Source organism: Podarcis filfolensis, assembly GCF_964270895.1.
Source record: "Podarcis filfolensis genome assembly, chromosome: 3".
Taxonomy (NCBI): Eukaryota; Metazoa; Chordata; class Lepidosauria; order Squamata; family Lacertidae; genus Podarcis; species Podarcis filfolensis.
In genome coordinates, this window is record NC_139606.1 from 104464823 (window position 1) to 104484282 (window position 19460).

Consider the following 19460-nt stretch of genomic DNA (forward strand, 5'->3'; position numbering starts at 1 on the left):
AGCATTTCAGTGAGAATTTATCCTAATAGAAACATTCTTGCATGCAATTTTTTGGTGTAAACACATTTTTGCAAATTGGTTTTCATTTTCGTATGCAGTTTTCACCAACATGCCTTTTCCTGAAACACTTCACCCTGGCATTTGAATGTTTGTGCACATTCCTTGGCTGCAGAACTGCCGTGAAATTTTTGTAGAAGTGCAAATTTTGAAAGCTGTCTGTGTTTCAGTTTGTGCAATGCTTCGGGTAAAGTGAGAATTAAGTAGGTTTGCCTTTAAGTGTGAACCAAACTAAAATTCTGCCTCACCTCTGTACATCGGTGTAGACATGCTCCACCTCTCTGTGTCATTCTACCATTGTCATATAAGAATTCAAATTTTTCCTGTACCTCAACTCCTTATGGGTCAGATCTCCTAAGACATCAGGTGTGAGGTCTGGTAGCTGTGGGAGGTTTGCCGTGTTTTAGTTCTTAACAGGTTCACCATGATTTGCCAGCCAGACCCATTGACAATGATGTCAGGTTCCCTATCAGCTGACTGCCTGTTGCCATGACAGGCATCGCATCTGCCGATGGCTCCGATTACTTGTAAACAAGCCAAGATAAATTATTTATGAAAGCTGCCATTTCTAGTCCATTAATGAGAAGTGTGCATTTGGAAACCAATAGAAGTCCCCTTTGCAGCAACATATGTAAGTTATCACTCTTCCTTCATGTATGGGTGTCCATTCTAGCGGTGTGCGGGGTGTGTTTGAATGAGTCTCATAAAAAAGAGGGATTGCACATGTTTTTACCTTCCACTCTGAAAATAGATTTCATTGTATGTGCATAGTTTTTTCTGAGCCTATCAGAGCTTTTAATATTTCGATGTAAACATGCATATGGCAGATTAACAACTTCTGGCGGGATAGCTCTGTCAGTACGTCTCAGCAAAAATTCCCAGATAGTATTGTGGCATTTTAAAGACTAACAAATTTATTGTGGCGTTTGTGTGAACCACAGCACTTTTCTTCAGATCTATGTCACTCTGAGTGGGGTGTGGGTGTGGGTGTATCACAAATCACATACACAGCCAGACACACATGGTTAAGAATGGGTAGGAAATGTAAACAGCCAGGTAAGGAGGAAATGAAATGTAGAAAAGCACAGCTGGTGGTTGTTAAGTTATTAACAGTCACCATTCACAAAAAGAGCTGTTGATAACACAGATATTACGCATTGGTAAGCCAATTAACACATGCAGTTAACAAGTCAGAATTGCTGATTCACTCTAAATCTGTTAATCTTCTAATGTGTTGATTGGCATAAATTAATAGAAGAAGAAGAGTTTGGATTTGATATCCCGCTTTATCACTACCCGAAGGAGTCTCAAAGTGGCTAACAATCTCCTTTCCCTTCCTCCCCCACAACAAACACTCTGTGAGGTGAGTGAGACTGAGAGACTTCAGAGAAGTGTGACTGGCCCAAGGTCACCCAGCAGCTGCATGTGGAGGAGCGGGGAAGCGAACCCGGTTCACCAGATTACGAGTCTACCACTACACCACACTGGAAAATATCTCTACAATTATATTTTTTAAATTCATGAATCCTCACTAAATATTGCAGTTAGTTATTGTTAGGTACTGCTAAAAGGTAATGTTGATATGGTAAGTTTATTAAAACAGGAGTAACATCAGCATTGTGTTACCCATCAGAGTCTGGCAGAAATATGCATAGCATCAGAACAGAGAGTTGGGAGTGTTTTCAGCTGAGTGTTTCAGCTACAGTTGAGATATTCCTGCAATGCAGTTGGTCCTTGGGGATCTGAAGCAGAATTAGTAGTTCTTCTGCCTGCTAACCAATGTGATCTGTTTCTATATTGGTAAATAACCTGTGGTTACAAAGATGTAGTAAGTCCTCAGTGCTCTTTCATGACACGGAAACAGGAAGTACAAATGCCCACCTCTGGAATTTCAAATTTACAGTGGTACCTCGGGTTAAGTACTTAATTCGTTCCGGAGGTCCGTTCTTAACCTGAAATTTTTCTTAACCTGAAGCACCACTTTAGCTAATGGGGCCTCCTGCTGCTGCCGTGCCTCTGGAGCACGATTTCTGTTCTTATCCTGAAGCAAAGTTCTTAACCTGAAGCACTATTTCTGGGTTAGCGGAGTCTGCAACCTGAAGCATATGTAACCTGAAGCATATGTAACCTGAGGTACCACTGTATTTGGGGAATGGGGCGAGCACTTTAGTAACTATACAGTGGTACCTCGGGTTACAGACGCTTCAGGTTACAGACGCTTCAGGTTACAGACGCGTCATGATCCAGATGCTTCAGGTTACAGATGCGTCAGGTTACAGACTCCGCTAACCCAGAAATATTAACTTGGGTTAAGAACTTTGCTTCAGGATGAGAACAGAAATTGTGCGGTGGCAGCGCAGCGGCAGCGGGAGGCCCCATTAGCTAAAGTGGTACCTCAGGTTAAGAACAGTTTCAGGTTAAGAACGGACCTCCAGAACGAATTAAGTTCTTAACCTGAGGTACCACTGTATTAACACCCCTTTGTTTACATTGTAGAACTGACTTAGGTAACAGTGGTTTTCCTATTTCCAGAGCCGAAGCAATGGAACCTTTTTCTCTGTATGACATCACTGCTGTTGTTTACACCAAATCCACCGAGAGAATAATTTCACCCATGGTTGCTGAACTTTACCACTTAATTATAGCAGTACAATGGGGAGAAGTGAATCGTGAAGGTTTTGCTGGTTTACAGGAGGCAGCGGAGGAATTAGCCAAAGCTACTGGACAGCTTTCCTCTACTGCAAGGAGGTAATATTTATTTTTTTAAAGTAAAATAGTTCAATTTGAAATTTGGGCTCAAACCAACCAACTAGCCAGCCAAATTCCCCCATGTATTAAGTCAGGGACTGGGCTTGCCAAGTTGTCCTGCAGGGCCATCGACAGATGGGTAGAAAGAATAGGATTTTGAGAGGCCCAAGGCCAGCAGTGGCTCCAGTCTCTTAACGTTCATTAAAAACAAAACAAAAAAAGTCAATTGGCCATTTCTGAAGAAAGTTAGCATGCAAATTGTGGAGGTAGCTCTCATGATTCAGCACTCATCAGGCACTGCTAAAGACACCTAATCCATCACTGTTGCTAAGCCATCAGAGGAAGCAATGCTGGCTCAGGAGGGGGCCCTCCAGTGCTATTTTTCTAGAAAAAGAGTTATTGAGCTGAGTCCAGTACAGCCTAGGACCCTCGTACCTATGGGACCGCCTCTCCTGGTATGTCCCATGGAACACCTTACCGTCCGCAAATAATAATGTTAAGTTGTGTGTGAACATATCAGACGACACAGCGATTCTTCAAACAGCTCTTGTTAATTCACAGGCCAGAACAGAACTGAACTGAAGGGTTCAGCCAGCCTGCTTATATAGAGCTCCAGTACAACGCAACTGTAACAACTTTCTGTAACCAATCACTGAACGTCACTTTCAATCCCATATTTGCATATGTGAACCTGAGTGAAAACTATCTACAGTATCCCCCTGCTGGCCCAGGGTGAGAACTTCAGTACATAACAAATAACATCTTGGAGGTCCCGGGCCTCAAGGAGGTTAGACTGGCCTCCACCAGAGCCAAGGCCTTTTTGGCCGTGGCCCTGACCTGGTGGAATGCTCTGCCACAAGAGACCAGGGCCCTGCGGGATCTGAGATCTTTCCGCAGGGCCTGCAAGACGGAGCTGTTCCGCCAGGCCTTTGGTCGGGGTCCAGTCTGACTCCCCCTCTCTCCTTATAAGAACTTGTATGAAAGTGCCCCCCCACTTTTCTCACAGGTTCATATATGATCAGTACAAACAGTTAGGCTGGTGAGCATTTAAGGTCCCCAGCCTTAATCTGCGGGTTGCCATCTCACTTTGATTCTGATTTGATTTTAGGATGTATTTTAATTGATTGCCTGATTTTATTTATTTGATGTTAGCCGCTCTGAGCCCGGTTTTGGCTGGGGAGGGTGGGGTAGAAATAATAATAATAAAGTATTGAAATTAGGGGTTGCTGGAAAAGTTTAAAACAGGGATGCAGAAAAGGGAGGTATGGGGAAGTCGTTGAAACAAGGTTCAAGAAAGAGAGGTTAAGAAATTATATGTGTTTATATGTTTGTTTGTTTATGTGTCGTTAATTGTTAGTTGTATTGTGTCTTAATATATGTTGTAAAATCAATAAAAATCTAATATAAAAAAACAAAAACAAAAAAAGAAATAATAATAATATTTGTTGTTGTTGTTTTGTTGTTGTTATTACTATTGTTATCTTTTGCCTGATTCTAGGCTGGCTGAAGAATCCGATGATGAGGTGCTAAAGCGGGAAATGGCACCCGCAGCGGAATCTCTCCTGATCTCTGGGGAAAACATCCTCCTGGTTGCTCAGAAGCTTCTCATTCAACCTGATGCCAAGAACTGCCTAGAGGAACTGGCTGCATCTGCAAAAAGGATCCTCGTGGAAACCATAAAAGTACGACAAACGTATTTCCAGTGTGTTTAAACACAAACGGGCTCACTCACCAGTGTTTCAGTGATGTTTTCTTCACCAGTTAATTGCTACAAACTGCTGGATGCAACCTCTCCTATATGGCGTTATACGCCTCTCTAGGCCTTCTTCCTGAGTCAGTGGGGAGCTGGGGGTAGGCCTTGCAGTATCCCAAGAGAGGCTGGTCCCTGCTGGGCGCAGGGCATCATAACTGGTGGACTATGCTGCTCATCAGGGAGGAACAAAGCTTGTAGTGTTTACATACATGCCCAGACTTCATCGCACTGTGAATTTGTATTTATATTACTAGAGCCTGCAGCAGACCCTCCAAGTGTCCCTGTTTTCCAGGGACAGTCTCTGTTTCCCAGAATCTGATTTGATCCCAGAATGTCTCACTTTTCCTTAGGACGTCCCTATTTTCATCAGAGAAATGTTGGAGGGTATGGAGTTTTCCAACCCCTGAGCCAAGGAGATAAGTCACTATACAACCTTTAGAAGACATCTGAAGGCAGCCCTGTAAAGTGGTACCTCAGGTTTCATACGCTTCAGGTTACAGACAATTCAGGTTACAGACTCCAGTAACCCAGAAATAGTACCTCGGGTTAAGAACTTTGCTTCAGGATGAGAACAGAAATCGTGCTCCGGCGGCGCAGCGGCAGCGGGAGGCCCCATTAGCTAAAGTGGTGCTTCAGGTTAAGAACAGTTTCAGGTTAAGAACGGACCTCCGGAATGAATTAAGTACTGAACCCGAGGTACCACTGCATAGGGAAGCTTTTAAATGTTTGATTAGGCAGCTTCCAACGTATATAAAAACATAGAGTGGCTGTCATCCCCTTCTCCTTGTGCCCTCCATCTTTCCCAACATCAGGGTCTTTTCCAGGGAGTCTTCTCTTCTCATGAGGTGGCCAAAGTATTGGAGCCTCAGCTTCACGATCTATCCTTCCAGTGAGCACTCAGGGCTGATTTCCTTCAGAATGGATAGGTTGGATCTTCTTGCAGTCCACGGGACTCTCAAGAGTCTCCTCCAGCACCATAATTGAAAAGCATGACACTATAATGACACTATAAGAGTTGCCAAATAGATTATTGCAACTATGCTGACCTTTTGAAATTTATTTTTATTTTTATTTTAATCCTGAGCTTCATAAAATGAGATGACAGCACAGGAGAGCTGCTAATATACCTGTGCTTTTAACATTATAACTAGTATTTACACATCAACATTCTCAAAATGCAGGTGGTGCTTAATCTCCCTCACCCAAAATGATTGTTCCAATGCAATTAAAAAATAATAATACATACGTTCTTAATTAATTTACTAGGTCCTCCAAGCAGAAGATGATGCCCTGGTTAGGAAGATAATTCAAGCTGGCCACTGGCTTTTCAACTGCCTCCTTGTACTGGAACCTGCTGAAGACGTATCCGCAATGCTGGTCACTTTCCGCAGCTTTTCGGAGGCTTTGTTGCTGCTGACCAAACTGACAGAAAGACTTCTTTGGGATCTGAAAGAATCTTGTCGGAAGCACTTGGCTCAAACCCTACAGCTCCTTAAAAACTGCATTCCGATGCTGTACACAGCAAAACTCAGCAGCTTAAAGCATCCTGGTGATGAGCAAGTGGAAGTCTCGAAAAGCTATATTTTTGGCTTGGCAAGAAGCACGGTGAAGGAATTGATCTCCCAGCTGAGGAACAAGGTGGGAACAAAGAAACTACATGAAAGAACCGGGCTCTTCCCTCACCACTTGCACAATGTTTTGAGCCTACTGTCCAGACCTCAGTCTAACGAGGGTGAGATAAGCTTCCTTGTAGAATCATTAGTATTCTACTGCATGCTGTTAGCTGACTCGTCAAGAGGACCTGTGAAGCTCAATCTGGTCCAGCACTGCCATCGCCTCCTGAAGTTCAGAAAGATGATTGCCACAAATGAGGGCACATTGGAGGGTTTCCCAGTGGAAAACCAGAGAGGGGGTAGTATAGAAGAGAAATGTTCTGCCATGAGAGCAGAGATGGAAAATCTTGATCAAGCAGTACGTACTGCTGTTCTCTATCAGGTTCTGGACAATTTTGTGGAGACCAAAGGACCCATGAAGAGGTTGGTGGAAGCTGCCATGCAACCATGTTCTCCTGCTGAAAATGGAGGATTCCTAAGAAAACTGAAACCTCTCACTACTGAATTCTTCAACCATTCCAACCAGATGCTCAAAGCGACAAATTTTGTTCTAGTCACCTGCACCGAAAGGAAAACCATTCAAAGCATCGAAGGCTGTGTAGACCATCTGAGTAGACTTCTTGCCACTGTGCCTGCCCTCCTCAGTGATATGAGCCACCCTCCAGGTCGTAAGGTTGCACCCGAAAAATTGCACTTCCTGTGTCAGACGTGGTTGAGCACAACCGAAAGCCTGCTGATGTGTTTGGACAAAGTAATTGATCTGCGTGAATTCCTCGAATTATGTCTGCAGGACATGGTAGAGCACAAGGCAGGGAGTGAAAAGGCCTTAGAGGAGCAGCAGTCTGGAGAGTTTTCTCAGCACGCATCCAGTCTTTCCAAAAGAGCTGTGCAAGTTGTTGAGTTTATTAGCAGACATCTGGACAGAGCCAGAGATCCCATTTTCCGGAATGGACTGCTGGTTCTAATTAAGCAACTGGAAAATGCCATACCGCAGGTGAAGGTTGCTGCAGATCAGTGTCTGGCAAGAATGGCTAGTCTGCAAGCCAAAGATGAATATTCAAAGAGGGCAAAAGATTTGATGGAAGCTGCTTGCAATGTCAGACTGGGACTGGATGAATGCAATCAGCCAGATATTCTCAGCCCACTTCGGGTGGGTGTTCGAAGCGGCATTCTTTTCAAAGATGTTCCAGATTGTTTCACTCCCCAGGACCTTATAGAGCTTGACACACAAAGCACCACGAAGCAAAGTAGTTCAAACAATTCAGAATTACTGGAAGAGCTCTCAGGCAGGTCTATCCCTGTCTACATTTCTTCCCCCCCAAATCCTAGTGGCAGTGATTTATTTTCTGAAGGTGCAAGTGGAAAGATGGATATGCACACTCTGATCAGCGAGATCCTAGCAGCTACAAAGACACACAATGTCACAAGTCTGAACAGTGCTTGCTCTGACTTATTGGAGCTTTCCAGTTGCTGGGTTGATGCTGCTAAAGAGGCCTTGCAGGTTTCTAAGCTGCCTGTGTCAGAGGAACTGTTGCAATACAGAGAAATAGTGACATTAATCCCTTGTCTTATTAGCTCAGCCAAAGAGGTAGACTCAAACTCTATTCCTTGCACAGAGACACTTCAGCAAACAGCAGTTTTGCTCTCGGAGAGAATCGATGCAGTTAAGCAAGGTCTGACCGTGGTTGCAAGTTCTTGGTACAGCCTGGCTAGGCAGTTAATTTGCGTTCGATCCTCTCCCGAATTTTCTGACAATGCTAAAGTGTTAGGCGAGATCATGGAGATTTTACAAGCTGTTGTTCAGCTGGCTGGCAAAGCCACTCGTATAGAACACGACGAGGGGCTCCCTGAGCTTCCCAGACTTCACGAAACTTTTCTGCGAGTTCAAGCTAAACTAATTTGTGTGCAAGCCAGGACAAAACTCTTGCTTGAAAAGGCACTGGCTGTTAATCAGCCCCGCTCCAGCAACAAAGCTGAGCTGGAGACAATGGATGCCCATTGCCTCTTGTGGTCTGTCACCATCCAAGCATTCCTAAACTCTGTAGACCAGTTTATAGGAAGAGACGTATTGTCCTTAACCGAGTTGCGAGCCAAAACAAAGCACCCGCTTTGCTTGCAGAGCAGCCTGGCAGCAGTATCAGAAAGTTCCCTTCGAATACAGGAAGCAAGCAGGCTGTCGCTTCTGTCGTGTGCTGAACACAGCGCTAAGCATGAGGTTACAGCACTAAAGGAGCAGATGAAAATACTGACATACTCCCTGCTTGGAGTTGCCGATGTTCTGACTGCCTCCCCGCTGCCTGCCCCCAATTTGTTAGTTCGTTTTGAGCTTCTCCAAAGGGAACTTGCCATAACAGCCAAAGTCCTTCTGCTTCAGATGAGTGTGATCAATGGAGAATACTTGAGTAGCATCCGAAGCATCATCAGCCGAACCCAGCCTGTGCCACGTGACAAGGAGGCCTTTGAGAAACATGCGGATGAGCTCCGGGCAAATATCCAGATGGTCAAAAAGACCATCGGTGATGCTCTGGAGAGCCTTTCTTCTGAGGAACTGAGAGGGAACTTACTCTCCACGGCAGACTGCCTTCTGCTCCTCACTGATGAAGTGATCAGGAGAGCTGGGGAACTCCAAAGCCAGCTAGACAAGGAGCATCTTCTCGGAGACAGTGTTTTATACGAGTGGTCTGCTACAGCGGCTTATCTTGTGAAACAGCTTCAGTCCGTAAAGGGTGCAGGTGAAGCAGTTGTGGAGCATGTGAGGAGGTGCTTGCAAAACAAGGAGGGGCACATGCCTTCCAGCCAATCTGTCTGTCAGCTGCAAACCCCCTTACAGAAAGAACTGGGTAGTGCAAAGGACCAGAGTCCTGGGACACCAAAGCACAAAGCCACTAAGACTGGGCAAGGCCTGTTGCTTGCTAGGGACGTTACCAAAACGGTAAGATGGTTCATATCTCCGATAGCTCTTTAGCAGTTATTGAGGATGTGCTTTGCCAGCGATACCACTGTTTTCTCACCAGTTACATCAGGATACGGTGAGAGGAGTAGAGCTGCTTCAACTTATTGCAAGATCTTTTCTGAAAAATCCATTCTTTTAGCCTCACCAGTTTCCCTTATGGGAAGTGGGTTTTGGAGCAAACAAATATGGGTTTTGTGTTTGGGGGCTCAGAAGCCATCTCTACCTTTCCCTCAGCAATTTACTAGTCCTTCAGCCTATCGTGCTTCTCTTCTGTGACATGCGTGTTTTGTGAAACCAACTACATCCACAGGCCGCATGTTCCCCTCCTTGGGATAATGCACCCTTCCCCAACTCCAGATTGCTGCCTGGCTGGCCATGCTGGCTGAGGCTGATGGATTAACATACAAAACATCTAGAGGCACCAGGTTGGGGGGGGGGGGCTGGCATAGGGAGACAAACATGCAGAACTGGCCAAGCATTTGCTTGGTAAAAAATACCCCCACACTGCTATTTCTCCCAATAGCAGAAGAATAAACTTGCTGCTGGGGTCTGAAGAGCAACAGGTCTTTTTTTTTCCAACCCACAAAAGAACCTCATTGCAGCAAATCACAAATATGACTATGCCTTCTGGGCCCATATTCAAGCAGAGGCCCCTCTTTACTTGTATGTCACTGAAGAAGACTGTCAAAACACAGAATCGTTACCCTCAGAATACAGTTTTTTTGTGCAGTGAATTATATTCATACCTTGTATCTCATTGACGTGTGGCTACATACTCCCTTTGGTAATACCAATGTTTATACAGTGGTACCTCAGGTTAAGAACTTAATTCGTTCCGGAGGTCTGTTCTTAACCTGAAACTGTTCTTAACCTGAGACACCACTTTAGCTAATGGGGCCTCCTGCTGCCGCCGCTGTGCAATTTCTGTTCTCATCCTGAAGCAAAGTTCTTAACCCGAGGTACTATTTCTGGGTTAGCAGTCTGTAACCTGAAGCGTCTGTAACCTGAGGTACCACTCTATATGCTTGACTATCTAGCTATAAGATTGTCCTGTATATTATATAGAAATGCGTTTTATTTATTGAGTACCTGGATTTCATTCTTTGCATTTTATCAAGAGCACACGCCGTATATTCTCTAGGCTGGATTTCCTCTTTTGCTTTCTCCATCAGCCCCAGGAAGATTCGCAAAGTGGTTTCGAGCCCAGTCACTCTGAATGCAGCTTGAGAGCCAGCCCTGCTACCTCGCCGGGAGACTCTGAGAAGTCGGGGCACGACGGCTGTCCAATTGCACAAGTCACGCAGCAGATGACAACTCAGATGTCCTACATGGCCAAGTTTCTAAAAAGGAAGGGGCCAATCGCGGTACTTCCCCATTAATGTTTTTTTCTTTCGGGAAAGAAGACCAGGGCAAAAGCTCAGAAGGCCACCATATTGTTCCTTTCTCATTTCTCTACAGTGCTGCCTTTGTTATTCTGCTGTGCAAACTCCCGGAGAAACTTCACCTATTCAATAAATATGCCAAGCTGGCTTGCAGGGAGCTCATCTGTGCCTTTTGTTTTGCTTTCCTTTGCTGTCTTTTGGCTGGTTATGCCTTTCAGATGCCTGTACCTGGTCGCTCTGCCTTGTCACTCTGGACAACACTCTCCTTAACCTCAGCTGAAATGTTTAAATAGTCCACATTCCCCTCCACATAGAAAACTATTCTATTAGGAAGAATACTCCAACCTAGCCTTTCTCCTTAACCTGCTGCCTTTCCAGATGTGGTGTGGGGAGGTTTGGAGCATCCAGATGTTGTTGAACTACAACTCCCACCAGCCCTAGACATTGACCATGCTTGCTAGAGCCAATGGGAGTTGTAGTTCAGCAACATCCGGAGGACCAAGGGTTCCCCACTCCCGTTTCCAGATGCGGGGAGCTTTTTATAATGATATTATTCCTCAACTGCAGGTTATAGACACTGTCTGCCTGTTCTGAGTTATTTGGATAAAGAGTAGAGTGTGAATGTATCAGTGGGTATCAGAACTGATTTTGTGTTGTGGGGTTTTCTTTTGGAACTGCTTCCCATTTAGACCAAGGAACAACTCATTTCCTGCGCCGCACAGATCATTTCTGGAGGGGAAGCCCTGGTAAAGTTTGCCGGCATCATTGCAAAGAACTGCCTAGACGAAAGATGTGCGACCGAACTGCTGTATGCCATGGAGCAAACCAAGACCATTAGCTATCAGCTTAGCATCGTTTCCAGGTAACTGGCTCTTTCAGAACATGCTCTCTGATTCTTCCCATAGGATAACATGCTTTGCATTTTATCCTTGGCACAATTTATTGCTAGGGGAGAGATTTATTGCTTATGTCTCTGTGTAGGGCTGAGGAACCTGTGGCCCTCCAGATGTTCATAGCCTCCAGATCTCCTTAGTTGCCTGCCCCGCGGGGAGCTGGGAAGATGATGGTCTGGACTGGAGGGCAAAAGGTTCCAAGCCCCCTTCTAGTGGATGAGGGAGGGAGTTGCAGCAGTGAACACACTTACTGTGAGTTTGTTCTTGTGTACAGGATTGGTTGAGCACTTCAGTGCTGGCTTTTCAGCACTGGTACCCAGGAAAGGTGAATAATCTTTCTTTAGTCGATTTAAAAGTTTGGTTTTTTTATCACCCTTGATCCTTATGTTTACTGGGATGGTTGGCAATGGATGATATGAACTAGCCTTATCAGGGTAGAATTACAACAATACAGTATTACATAAATAAAAGAGTAATCAATAGAACACCCCAAAAACATCCCTAGAGGGTTTAGAACAGGAAAGCAATGCATGAGTAGGGCTCAACACCTCTTCCTCCAGCCACAGAAGTCCCATGTCACACCTTAGGTGCACTGCATAATGCTTTCTCTCTGTACTTCCAAGGGTAAATGCATCAACAGGTAAAAGCAGGTCATCTGCCGAGCACCTTGTGAGAAATGCACAGAATCTAATCCAGGTGGCTCTTCAGATGTTAAAGGCTGCAGAAGTGGCTTGCGTCAAAGTAAGTAACCTTTTATTTACCTACAAAGCAGGGGTTTGGGGGTCCTTACATTAAAAAGACTATGTGGGAGAGGGAAGTGAAACTCTTCCCTCATTTTACCTCACTGCAATTTGTTGCTTCAAGGCAGGAGTGGCTAGAGTCTAGACCTTTTTGGTTCACATGGACTACATTCACCCTTGGGCCAGTCATTTTAAACTGGTTTAGATGAACCCATGGTTTCAAGTTGGCTTTAGCCACCAGTTCAAATTAACCACATTTTGTCAGTTGTGGCAATGCCACAAGCTTTTGGTTAAGCAAAAGTGGAAGCTTCTGCACCCCTCACAGCTGTGCCAGATGAGAGAGTAGTGAAGAGTGTGTGAACTCAAGGTTTGCCTTGGCTTTTCACATCACATTGAACTAAGTGTTTTGATCTTGGGATTTGACATACTCAGGAAAGTGAGCATTTTCTCACTCATCTCTTTTGTCAACCACCCTGAGATTGTGAATTGTTTTGCCTGCATCTGCTTAATTCTAAAGCCCGTTTCCTGAATGTATTAGTTTCACTTTCAAACAGCATTACTCTTTCCTTGCTTCGCTTTTCTGCAGGGTTTGCGTCAACCGGCCCCTAATTCAGAAGAAGCCAATGTAGCTGCATTTTGCAGCAGGTGGAGGAAAAGTCTGTGGTGGCACAGGGCCAAGGAAGTTTTAAATTCAGACAGAGATGAACTGGGACTTCGCAAAAAGGGATCGTGGACCGAACCCACATTCACATCCATGACCCAAGAACTATCAGCTCCTTAGGCAGAACTGCTCTAAATCTAAATGCTTTGCTGTTTCTGGCCAGAAGCAGGTTACTGACATTGGTTATGCTCCAACTTGTGGAAAGAGACATCACACTCAGAATAATTTAGTCTGCCCATTATAGTTGCTGTGGACGTAGTGCCCAAGTTCAATGCACAAATGTACTCGCCGCTATGGTCACAATTATTTACATGCTTAGCTGTTGCCTATCCTCAAAGTTGCAACTCTGCCCTTGTCTTTCAATATGCCTATCTTTGTTTCAGATGGCTTCAACTTCACTACCATTCACCCCCCCCATGTCAGGTAGTAGAAAGAATACCAAAGTTGGGAGACATGGGTTCAAACCCCTGCTTGGCCATGACTCTCACTATATCTCAGGCTAATGTACCACACAGGGTTATTGTGGGTAGGAGGAAATGACCAGGCTGTCCAACAAGTATATACACCTTAGGAGGGAAGGGGGAGAAAGTAGATAAAATCTACAATGCAGATTTCCCAGCCTTTTAGCAGTCCATGAAAAGTCAAGAGATTTTCACTCTTTTTTAATTTGTTAAAAATGTCAGACACATGAGTATATGTTACTGTCATTACATATCAATACAAAAAAGCAATACAAATTAAGCAGTTGAATACAAAAATACATTGAATACATGAACACCACAATGTGCCAGCACTAAATGAGAATAATGTATACATGAAAAAAGTAAATACATTTTTTACACATACAACTTATGAATTTTCTACTTAGAAATGTTTTAGCTGTGTCCTTTGCAATTTCTTCTATATACAGCATAGAATAAAATACTTTAAAAATGCTTCAGTTCCTCAATAATGTAATACAGTATCTTTTAGGCTATGAGTATCAATTCATGAATAAAAAATGATGCTGTGTCAACGCTCAGAAAAGATCAATTCTTTTTGAATTTTACTTAGCAAGTTGGACTTGATAGATCAGATAATTGTCATTTTAAATAGTGTCTCTCACAGTAATGTACATTATATTGCTTGAACCTATACAATCTTACAAAAGTGGCAAACATTCTCTAAATGTTGATTTTGAAAAGACACATTACACATATACAAGTCTTCAAATTGAATCCTTAATGATTATTTACAATGAAAGTGCTTATTTCAGATCTAACATGATATACCTATTTTTATTTTTAAAAAACAGATCAATGATTAGTCTCCCTGAAATGTGAAAATTATATAGAAAATACCAACTTGGCAAACACTATAGCATACTGTGTTACGGCATGTGGTTCTGAAAATAGCAGCCCAAATGTGTTTCTGGTTATAATTTAAAAATAAATAAAGCATAGAGGTAAATCAGTTACAAAACTGCAGAAACCTGCATTATTCACAATGGTAAAAAGTCTTCATAAACACACAGCTAACAAAAAGGTGAAGCCGTTGGGTCAAAAGTCTTGAAAACATCTTTCAGTGATTTGTCATCGGATTCCCCATTTGGATCACTCTCTGACGTTTGACTGATTTGCCCAGGCTGCCTTACAGGCCTCTGATCACTGTACTGTGGTCTGATTAATCCAGACAAAGCCTGGATGGGAAGGTTGTGTACTGCTGGAGCAGCACTGGAGTGTTTAGCCTGAGATTTACTGCCCACTTTATCTGGAATGGCTTCTCCAGATGTTTCCAGGCATTTTTCTATGTGCAGGGATGTTTTTTGAGGCAACTGTTCTTCTGAGAGCGTAGCTTCATTTTGGCCAGCATTTTTCAAAATACCCTTCTTCAGGTTCTCTCCATTCTCCCCTGAATTAACTGGAGAGGGGTCTGATGGAGTGTGATTTCTTGGATCATACAAGCTAATGCCACTTAATAATGAGCTAGGGGTGCCCAGTTTAGCAGTGGCAGATGATAGCTTAGGTGCATATGGGGGTAACGCATCCGAATCAGAATGAAAGGCTGCAGCTTCTGAGGACTGTGATGTACCAGTGCTGGATTTGGCTAACCTGGGGTCAGTCTTTGGAGGCAAAAAGTCCTTCACTACTGCATGGTGAGAGTCTGTACTGGATGGTCTGTGGAGCCTGGGATCAATTGTTTTCTGCAAGCGAGGGTCTCCCAATTTGCTTGTGCTACCAGGATGAGAATCTGTAGAGTGGTCCAAAGAGACACTTCTGTTTGCTAAATGTGTACTATTTTTTGCTTTTGCTGCTAATCTTGGGTCAGATGGTATTGTAGTTGGGATGGGATCACTTTTGATATTCCGTAATTGATTAAATCGTTGGTCAGCTATAAGCGGAGGAAGGGGTAAGTTGATTGAAGATACTGGGTCTGGTTTCGGCAAAGGTACTGGGAGTAAGTCTTCAGGAGCCCATACAATATGCTTAGCAAAGTTGGGTTTGCTCAGAACAATGTCCATTTTAATATGGCTGAATTGCCTAAGCTGAGATCTTGGATCCCGTAGTGTTACTCCAGGCAGAGGTTCCAATGGTATTAAGAAAGCTCTCTCTCTCAGCTCCCGTTCTCCATCCTCTTCTTCCTCCTCTAATCCTTTTTGCACAGTCTTGACACCAGGGTTTGCTCCACTAGCAGATGAACTAGCATGACTGCTTTCGCTGCTCTTTAAAATTCTAGGATCTCGTGCAAGTCTTGGGTCCAAGGTTCCTGGCTCTGGTGGTTTTCTAGCATTTGATCTTGAAGCTGATCTTAGCCTGGGATCAACAGCTTGGCTTCCTTGACCTCGCTCTTTAGCAAGTCTTGGGTCAGTAGGCATAACACGAAGCTGTTGGTCTGCTGCCTGCTGCTGCTGTTTCCTTAATGTCTCACTTTGTTTCTTTAAGGTCTTTAATATTGATTTAACACTGCTTCCTTCTTCCTCTTCACTACTGGAGTACCAGTTTACGTTATCATCTAGAAAAAGACAAGACACCATACAAATTTCAGTAGCCATAGTATATATTTTCTATCCTAAGATAAACAAAACAGAATTTCCCAAATAGTATTGGGAATTCTTTTAATAAAACCAGATTATGTAAAAGAAAGGAATTCTAATTTCCTATTAGGATGACAAATATAGCAGGAAGTGAGTGGGGGAAATTATTTAACCATAGTCTGTTGCCATCTCCTAGCTTATGTCAGCGATATTTATTTTGTTTATTAAATATGTATATTGCCCTTCATCTGAAGAGCATAGGTTCACAACATAAAAATGCAAAATGAGAACACAAAATACATAATAAAAACAAGAACAAAAGCAAAGCAATAACTTTCCTCCCACAAACACCTTTAAAGGGATATAGAATGTTAATTAGTCAAAAGTCTGTTTAAAGAGAAACATTTTTGCCTGGTACCTAAAGATATGCAATGAGGGCACCAGGCAAGCCTCTCTGGGGAAAGCATTCCATAAACTGCAGAAAAGCCAATGCAGAAAAGGCCCATTCTCATGTTGCCATCCTCTGGACCTCTCATGGAGGCGGCACACAAAGAAGAACCTCAGATGATGATTGAAGGGTCTGGTTCGGTTCATGTAGGGAGAGGCTGTCCTTGAGGTATTGTGGTCCTGAGCCAGTCCATAGAATCATAGAATTATGAAGTTGTAAAGTAGCATGAGGGTCAACCAACCCTTGCAATGCAGGAATCTTTTGCCCAACATGAGGCTTGAACCTGAGATTAACAGTCTCATGATCCACTGATTTGAGCTAAGCTTCTCACTTAATGCTTTATCAAAGCCAGCACTTTGAATATGCTCAAACCCTCTTGCCCCAGTGAGGAATCTGGCCACCAAATTCTGCATTAGCTGAAGTTTCTGAAACATCTTCAGAGGCAACCCTACATATAACACATTTCAATAATCTAACTCTAGTCACTCACCTTTCAGATCTAAGTTTAACTCAGTGCTACACTGCTTGGATGAGAATAAAGTCTGGATACTGGGACAGAATAATCTAGCTCAGACATGTTACTGGGAGAGGGAAACCACTGCCTCCTTCTATAGCAGGTTCAAGAAGAAATGTCTGTACGACTGAACTTATAATTCACCTCTCCGTATCACTCTCAGTTCCATTTTACAGAGCAAAACACTAGCTCTGCTAAGGATTGAATGCACTTTCATTTCTTTGTTCTCATGAACTTCTGCCATTTCTGTCAATATGTACCTTTTCCTTTTATACCAACTATTTACATAATCAATTTTCTTCTTGGCTGCTGAAACTGGAACAAGAATTTCATTTAGCAGTTATAGGTTTTGCAGAATACAGGCACCTCCTTCTGCAGAGGGCCTACAATATGTTGTAAGCAGCCCAGAATGGCTGGTGAAAGGCAGCCAGATGGGTAGGGTATAAATAATAAAATTATTATTATTATGAAGAGGAAGAAGCAACTCTGTTACTGTGAGTTTTGCAGGCGGGTGGATAAACTAACTCATCTCCATAATGGAATCAGCCCCAGTACCCCTTCCTTGGATCAAACTGGATTCTTCAATGTGTGAAAGCAACTTTAGTAAAAGTTGCAAGGAAAATAAACACCAGTAGAAGTAAACTAAACTCTTCACTAACATTTGGAAACAGCAAATGCACACAACTATGTTACAACATGTTATTTTAAAAGTGCAGAATGTGACAATACCTTCTTCTCTACTCAGTGATCTCTGACACTGATTGCTCATTTGCTCTCCATCGTCTTGTTGTTTTTGACTAAGCCTTACAAAAAGGGCTTTCTGCATTGCAGGAAGAAAATCTGGTACATTAATAGCTGAACTGTGGCCTGCTGCTGTAGCACAGTCTGACTCGTACTCATTGCCACTGTTATGTGAATCTGAAGACATGTGGTGAGCCTGTTGATCTGCAAATTCTCCTTGCCACGCACCATCTACATTGACAGTATTACAAACAATTAGTATTTATCCTCAACATAAGTTAAACAGAAATTACAAAGAAATGTTAAGTACTATTTGATGAGATCTCTATAAAAGCCATCAAGGTGGCACATGAAGGGGTGGGGTTGTACATATAAGAGGCTTAATTCTAGGGGCCAGTGGATAGGTTTACTTTCTCACATGCAAACGGGCTTCATCAGTTCCTCTCACCATCCTCAACGCAGCCGAGTGTGCAAATGCCCTCTAGCAAGCATGGAGTTACCAAGCCTTCCTCCCAATGCTTAAGCTGCAAGGTGGGCAGGGACTGCTAGCTGTGTGGTGTTCTTGCCACCTCCCTAGTTCCAAAGCTGGGAGGAAGTCAGGGGCAGGGGTGTCCCTTGGGAGCTGTGTGGCCACATCATCAACCTCTATCCCAAACTGCTCTTATCTGCTCTAGAGCAGGAAAGCCCAAAGTGGGAGGAAAAGAGGGCTGGTCAGTGGTGCTCAGCATGTCTTCAAGTAGCAGCACCCAAGCAGCACCATTCCACTGGCCTTTCCCTATGAAGTAGCATCCAAGCCACCACATGTCCCTCTAGGTATGGCCAGAATGCTTATGTTTTAGATGCTGCTGCTAGAAGGCACCTCAAGCACTTAGGAGTGTGTGCAGAGTATACAGAAGCATACTGCACTTTCAAAAGTCTGTGTTCTCCCCCCCTACACACACATGCACCTCCCATAATGAGTATTTTGGGAAGACTTTTATAAATCTTGAATGAGAAGGGCCCAAGACTAGGTGATTTTGAGTTATAATACAGCTCCAATTCTTATGAGACACAATTGTTTAGTTCTAACTAAGGACATAAGATTTATACATTAAAACTTACCACCAGTGTTATTGGTTGTCTGAAAGTTATGTACAGCCTGATGTGAATAGTAATTATCATAGAAATTGGCTGGATTCTGAAGGGACTCGTAACAAGTATTTGGCAGCCGTTCACCAGGGATTTGCTGATATGGTGGACCAGGTAGGCAATGATTGTCTCTGGGCATGTTTGCCATATGTTCTTGAGCAACTGCACAGCCATATGATGAACCAGGTGGCGTCAAAGGCGGCCCACCCTGCTGTCCATGCATTGGTCCACCGGCTTGACCCTGTGGTCCTAGGTAACCCGGAGGAACTGGCTGCAAAGGCGGACTCTGCGGCCCTCCTAGACCTATGCAAGGATGCCCAGGAGAACCTGGGAGCCCTGCTGGTCCATTATGTCCTGGGCTCGATTCTGTATTATACATATGTGGATCATTTCCTTCAAACTCTGGTCCTGGCGGTGATGTGCTGTTATAGAATGCTGGTGGACTGCAAGACAGAAAGTTAGGTCAATACCACTTTTATATAAGCATAAACTATAAGCAAGTTATGAGGAACATAGTGGTCAAGAGTCTGAAAATGGCTACATGCTCTATTTTGTCAAAATTAGTTTGCTTTCTCTTAGAAGGGAACACTACCATTCTGTTTGGTTTTTTTCACCAGACCATAAACAGGTGAACTTTGGATTATTACAAGGAGCATGACTGAAGTCTTCAAATACTTGAGTGCCTAATAAAAAGATGAAAAGCAACTGTTCTCCTTATAAGGAGCTCTTCTTATAAAAGGTAAACATATGAAATACAAACATGCGAGATTTGAGACATTCCTTAATACATATATTTTAAATGAGATTGACTGGACA

The 19460-nt window shown here is 43.5% G+C and overlaps 2 protein-coding genes across 4 annotated transcripts in view; one reads left to right on the top strand and one right to left on the bottom strand.

The window, feature by feature from the left end:
* On the top strand, window positions 1-13812 carry LOC310758466 (uncharacterized protein). Of its 3 annotated transcripts, none has more exons than XM_083604832.1 (8): window positions 1-244; window positions 2590-2805; window positions 4304-4487; window positions 5825-9103; window positions 10297-10488; window positions 11196-11368; window positions 12023-12140; window positions 12726-13812. In XM_083604832.1, the coding sequence occupies exons 2-8, from the start codon at window positions 2600-2602 to the stop codon at window positions 12918-12920; spliced, it is 4347 nt and encodes a 1448-aa protein (XP_083460958.1). In that variant the 5' UTR covers window positions 1-244; window positions 2590-2599; the 3' UTR covers window positions 12921-13812. The 3 variants fall into 3 exon arrangements, with proteins under 3 accessions (XP_083460958.1, XP_083460957.1, XP_083460959.1); XM_083604831.1 differs by lacking the exon at window positions 1-244 and adding an exon at window positions 251-688; XM_083604833.1 differs by lacking the exon at window positions 1-244 and having other exon boundaries at window positions 2372-2805; window positions 11229-11368.
* The window catches only part of ZC3H6 (zinc finger CCCH-type containing 6), a 24316-nt gene continuing 18302 nt past the window's right edge, over window positions 13447-19460 (bottom strand). Inside the window, exons 10-12 of the mRNA XM_083604904.1 lie at window positions 18618-19087; window positions 17505-17747; window positions 13447-15791 (exon numbers count right to left, since the gene is read on the bottom strand). Coding sequence (XP_083461030.1) covers window positions 14314-15791; window positions 17505-17747; window positions 18618-19087 — 2191 coding nt within the window. The 3' untranslated portion in view covers window positions 13447-14313. The remainder of the gene's footprint in view (window positions 15792-17504; window positions 17748-18617; window positions 19088-19460) is intronic.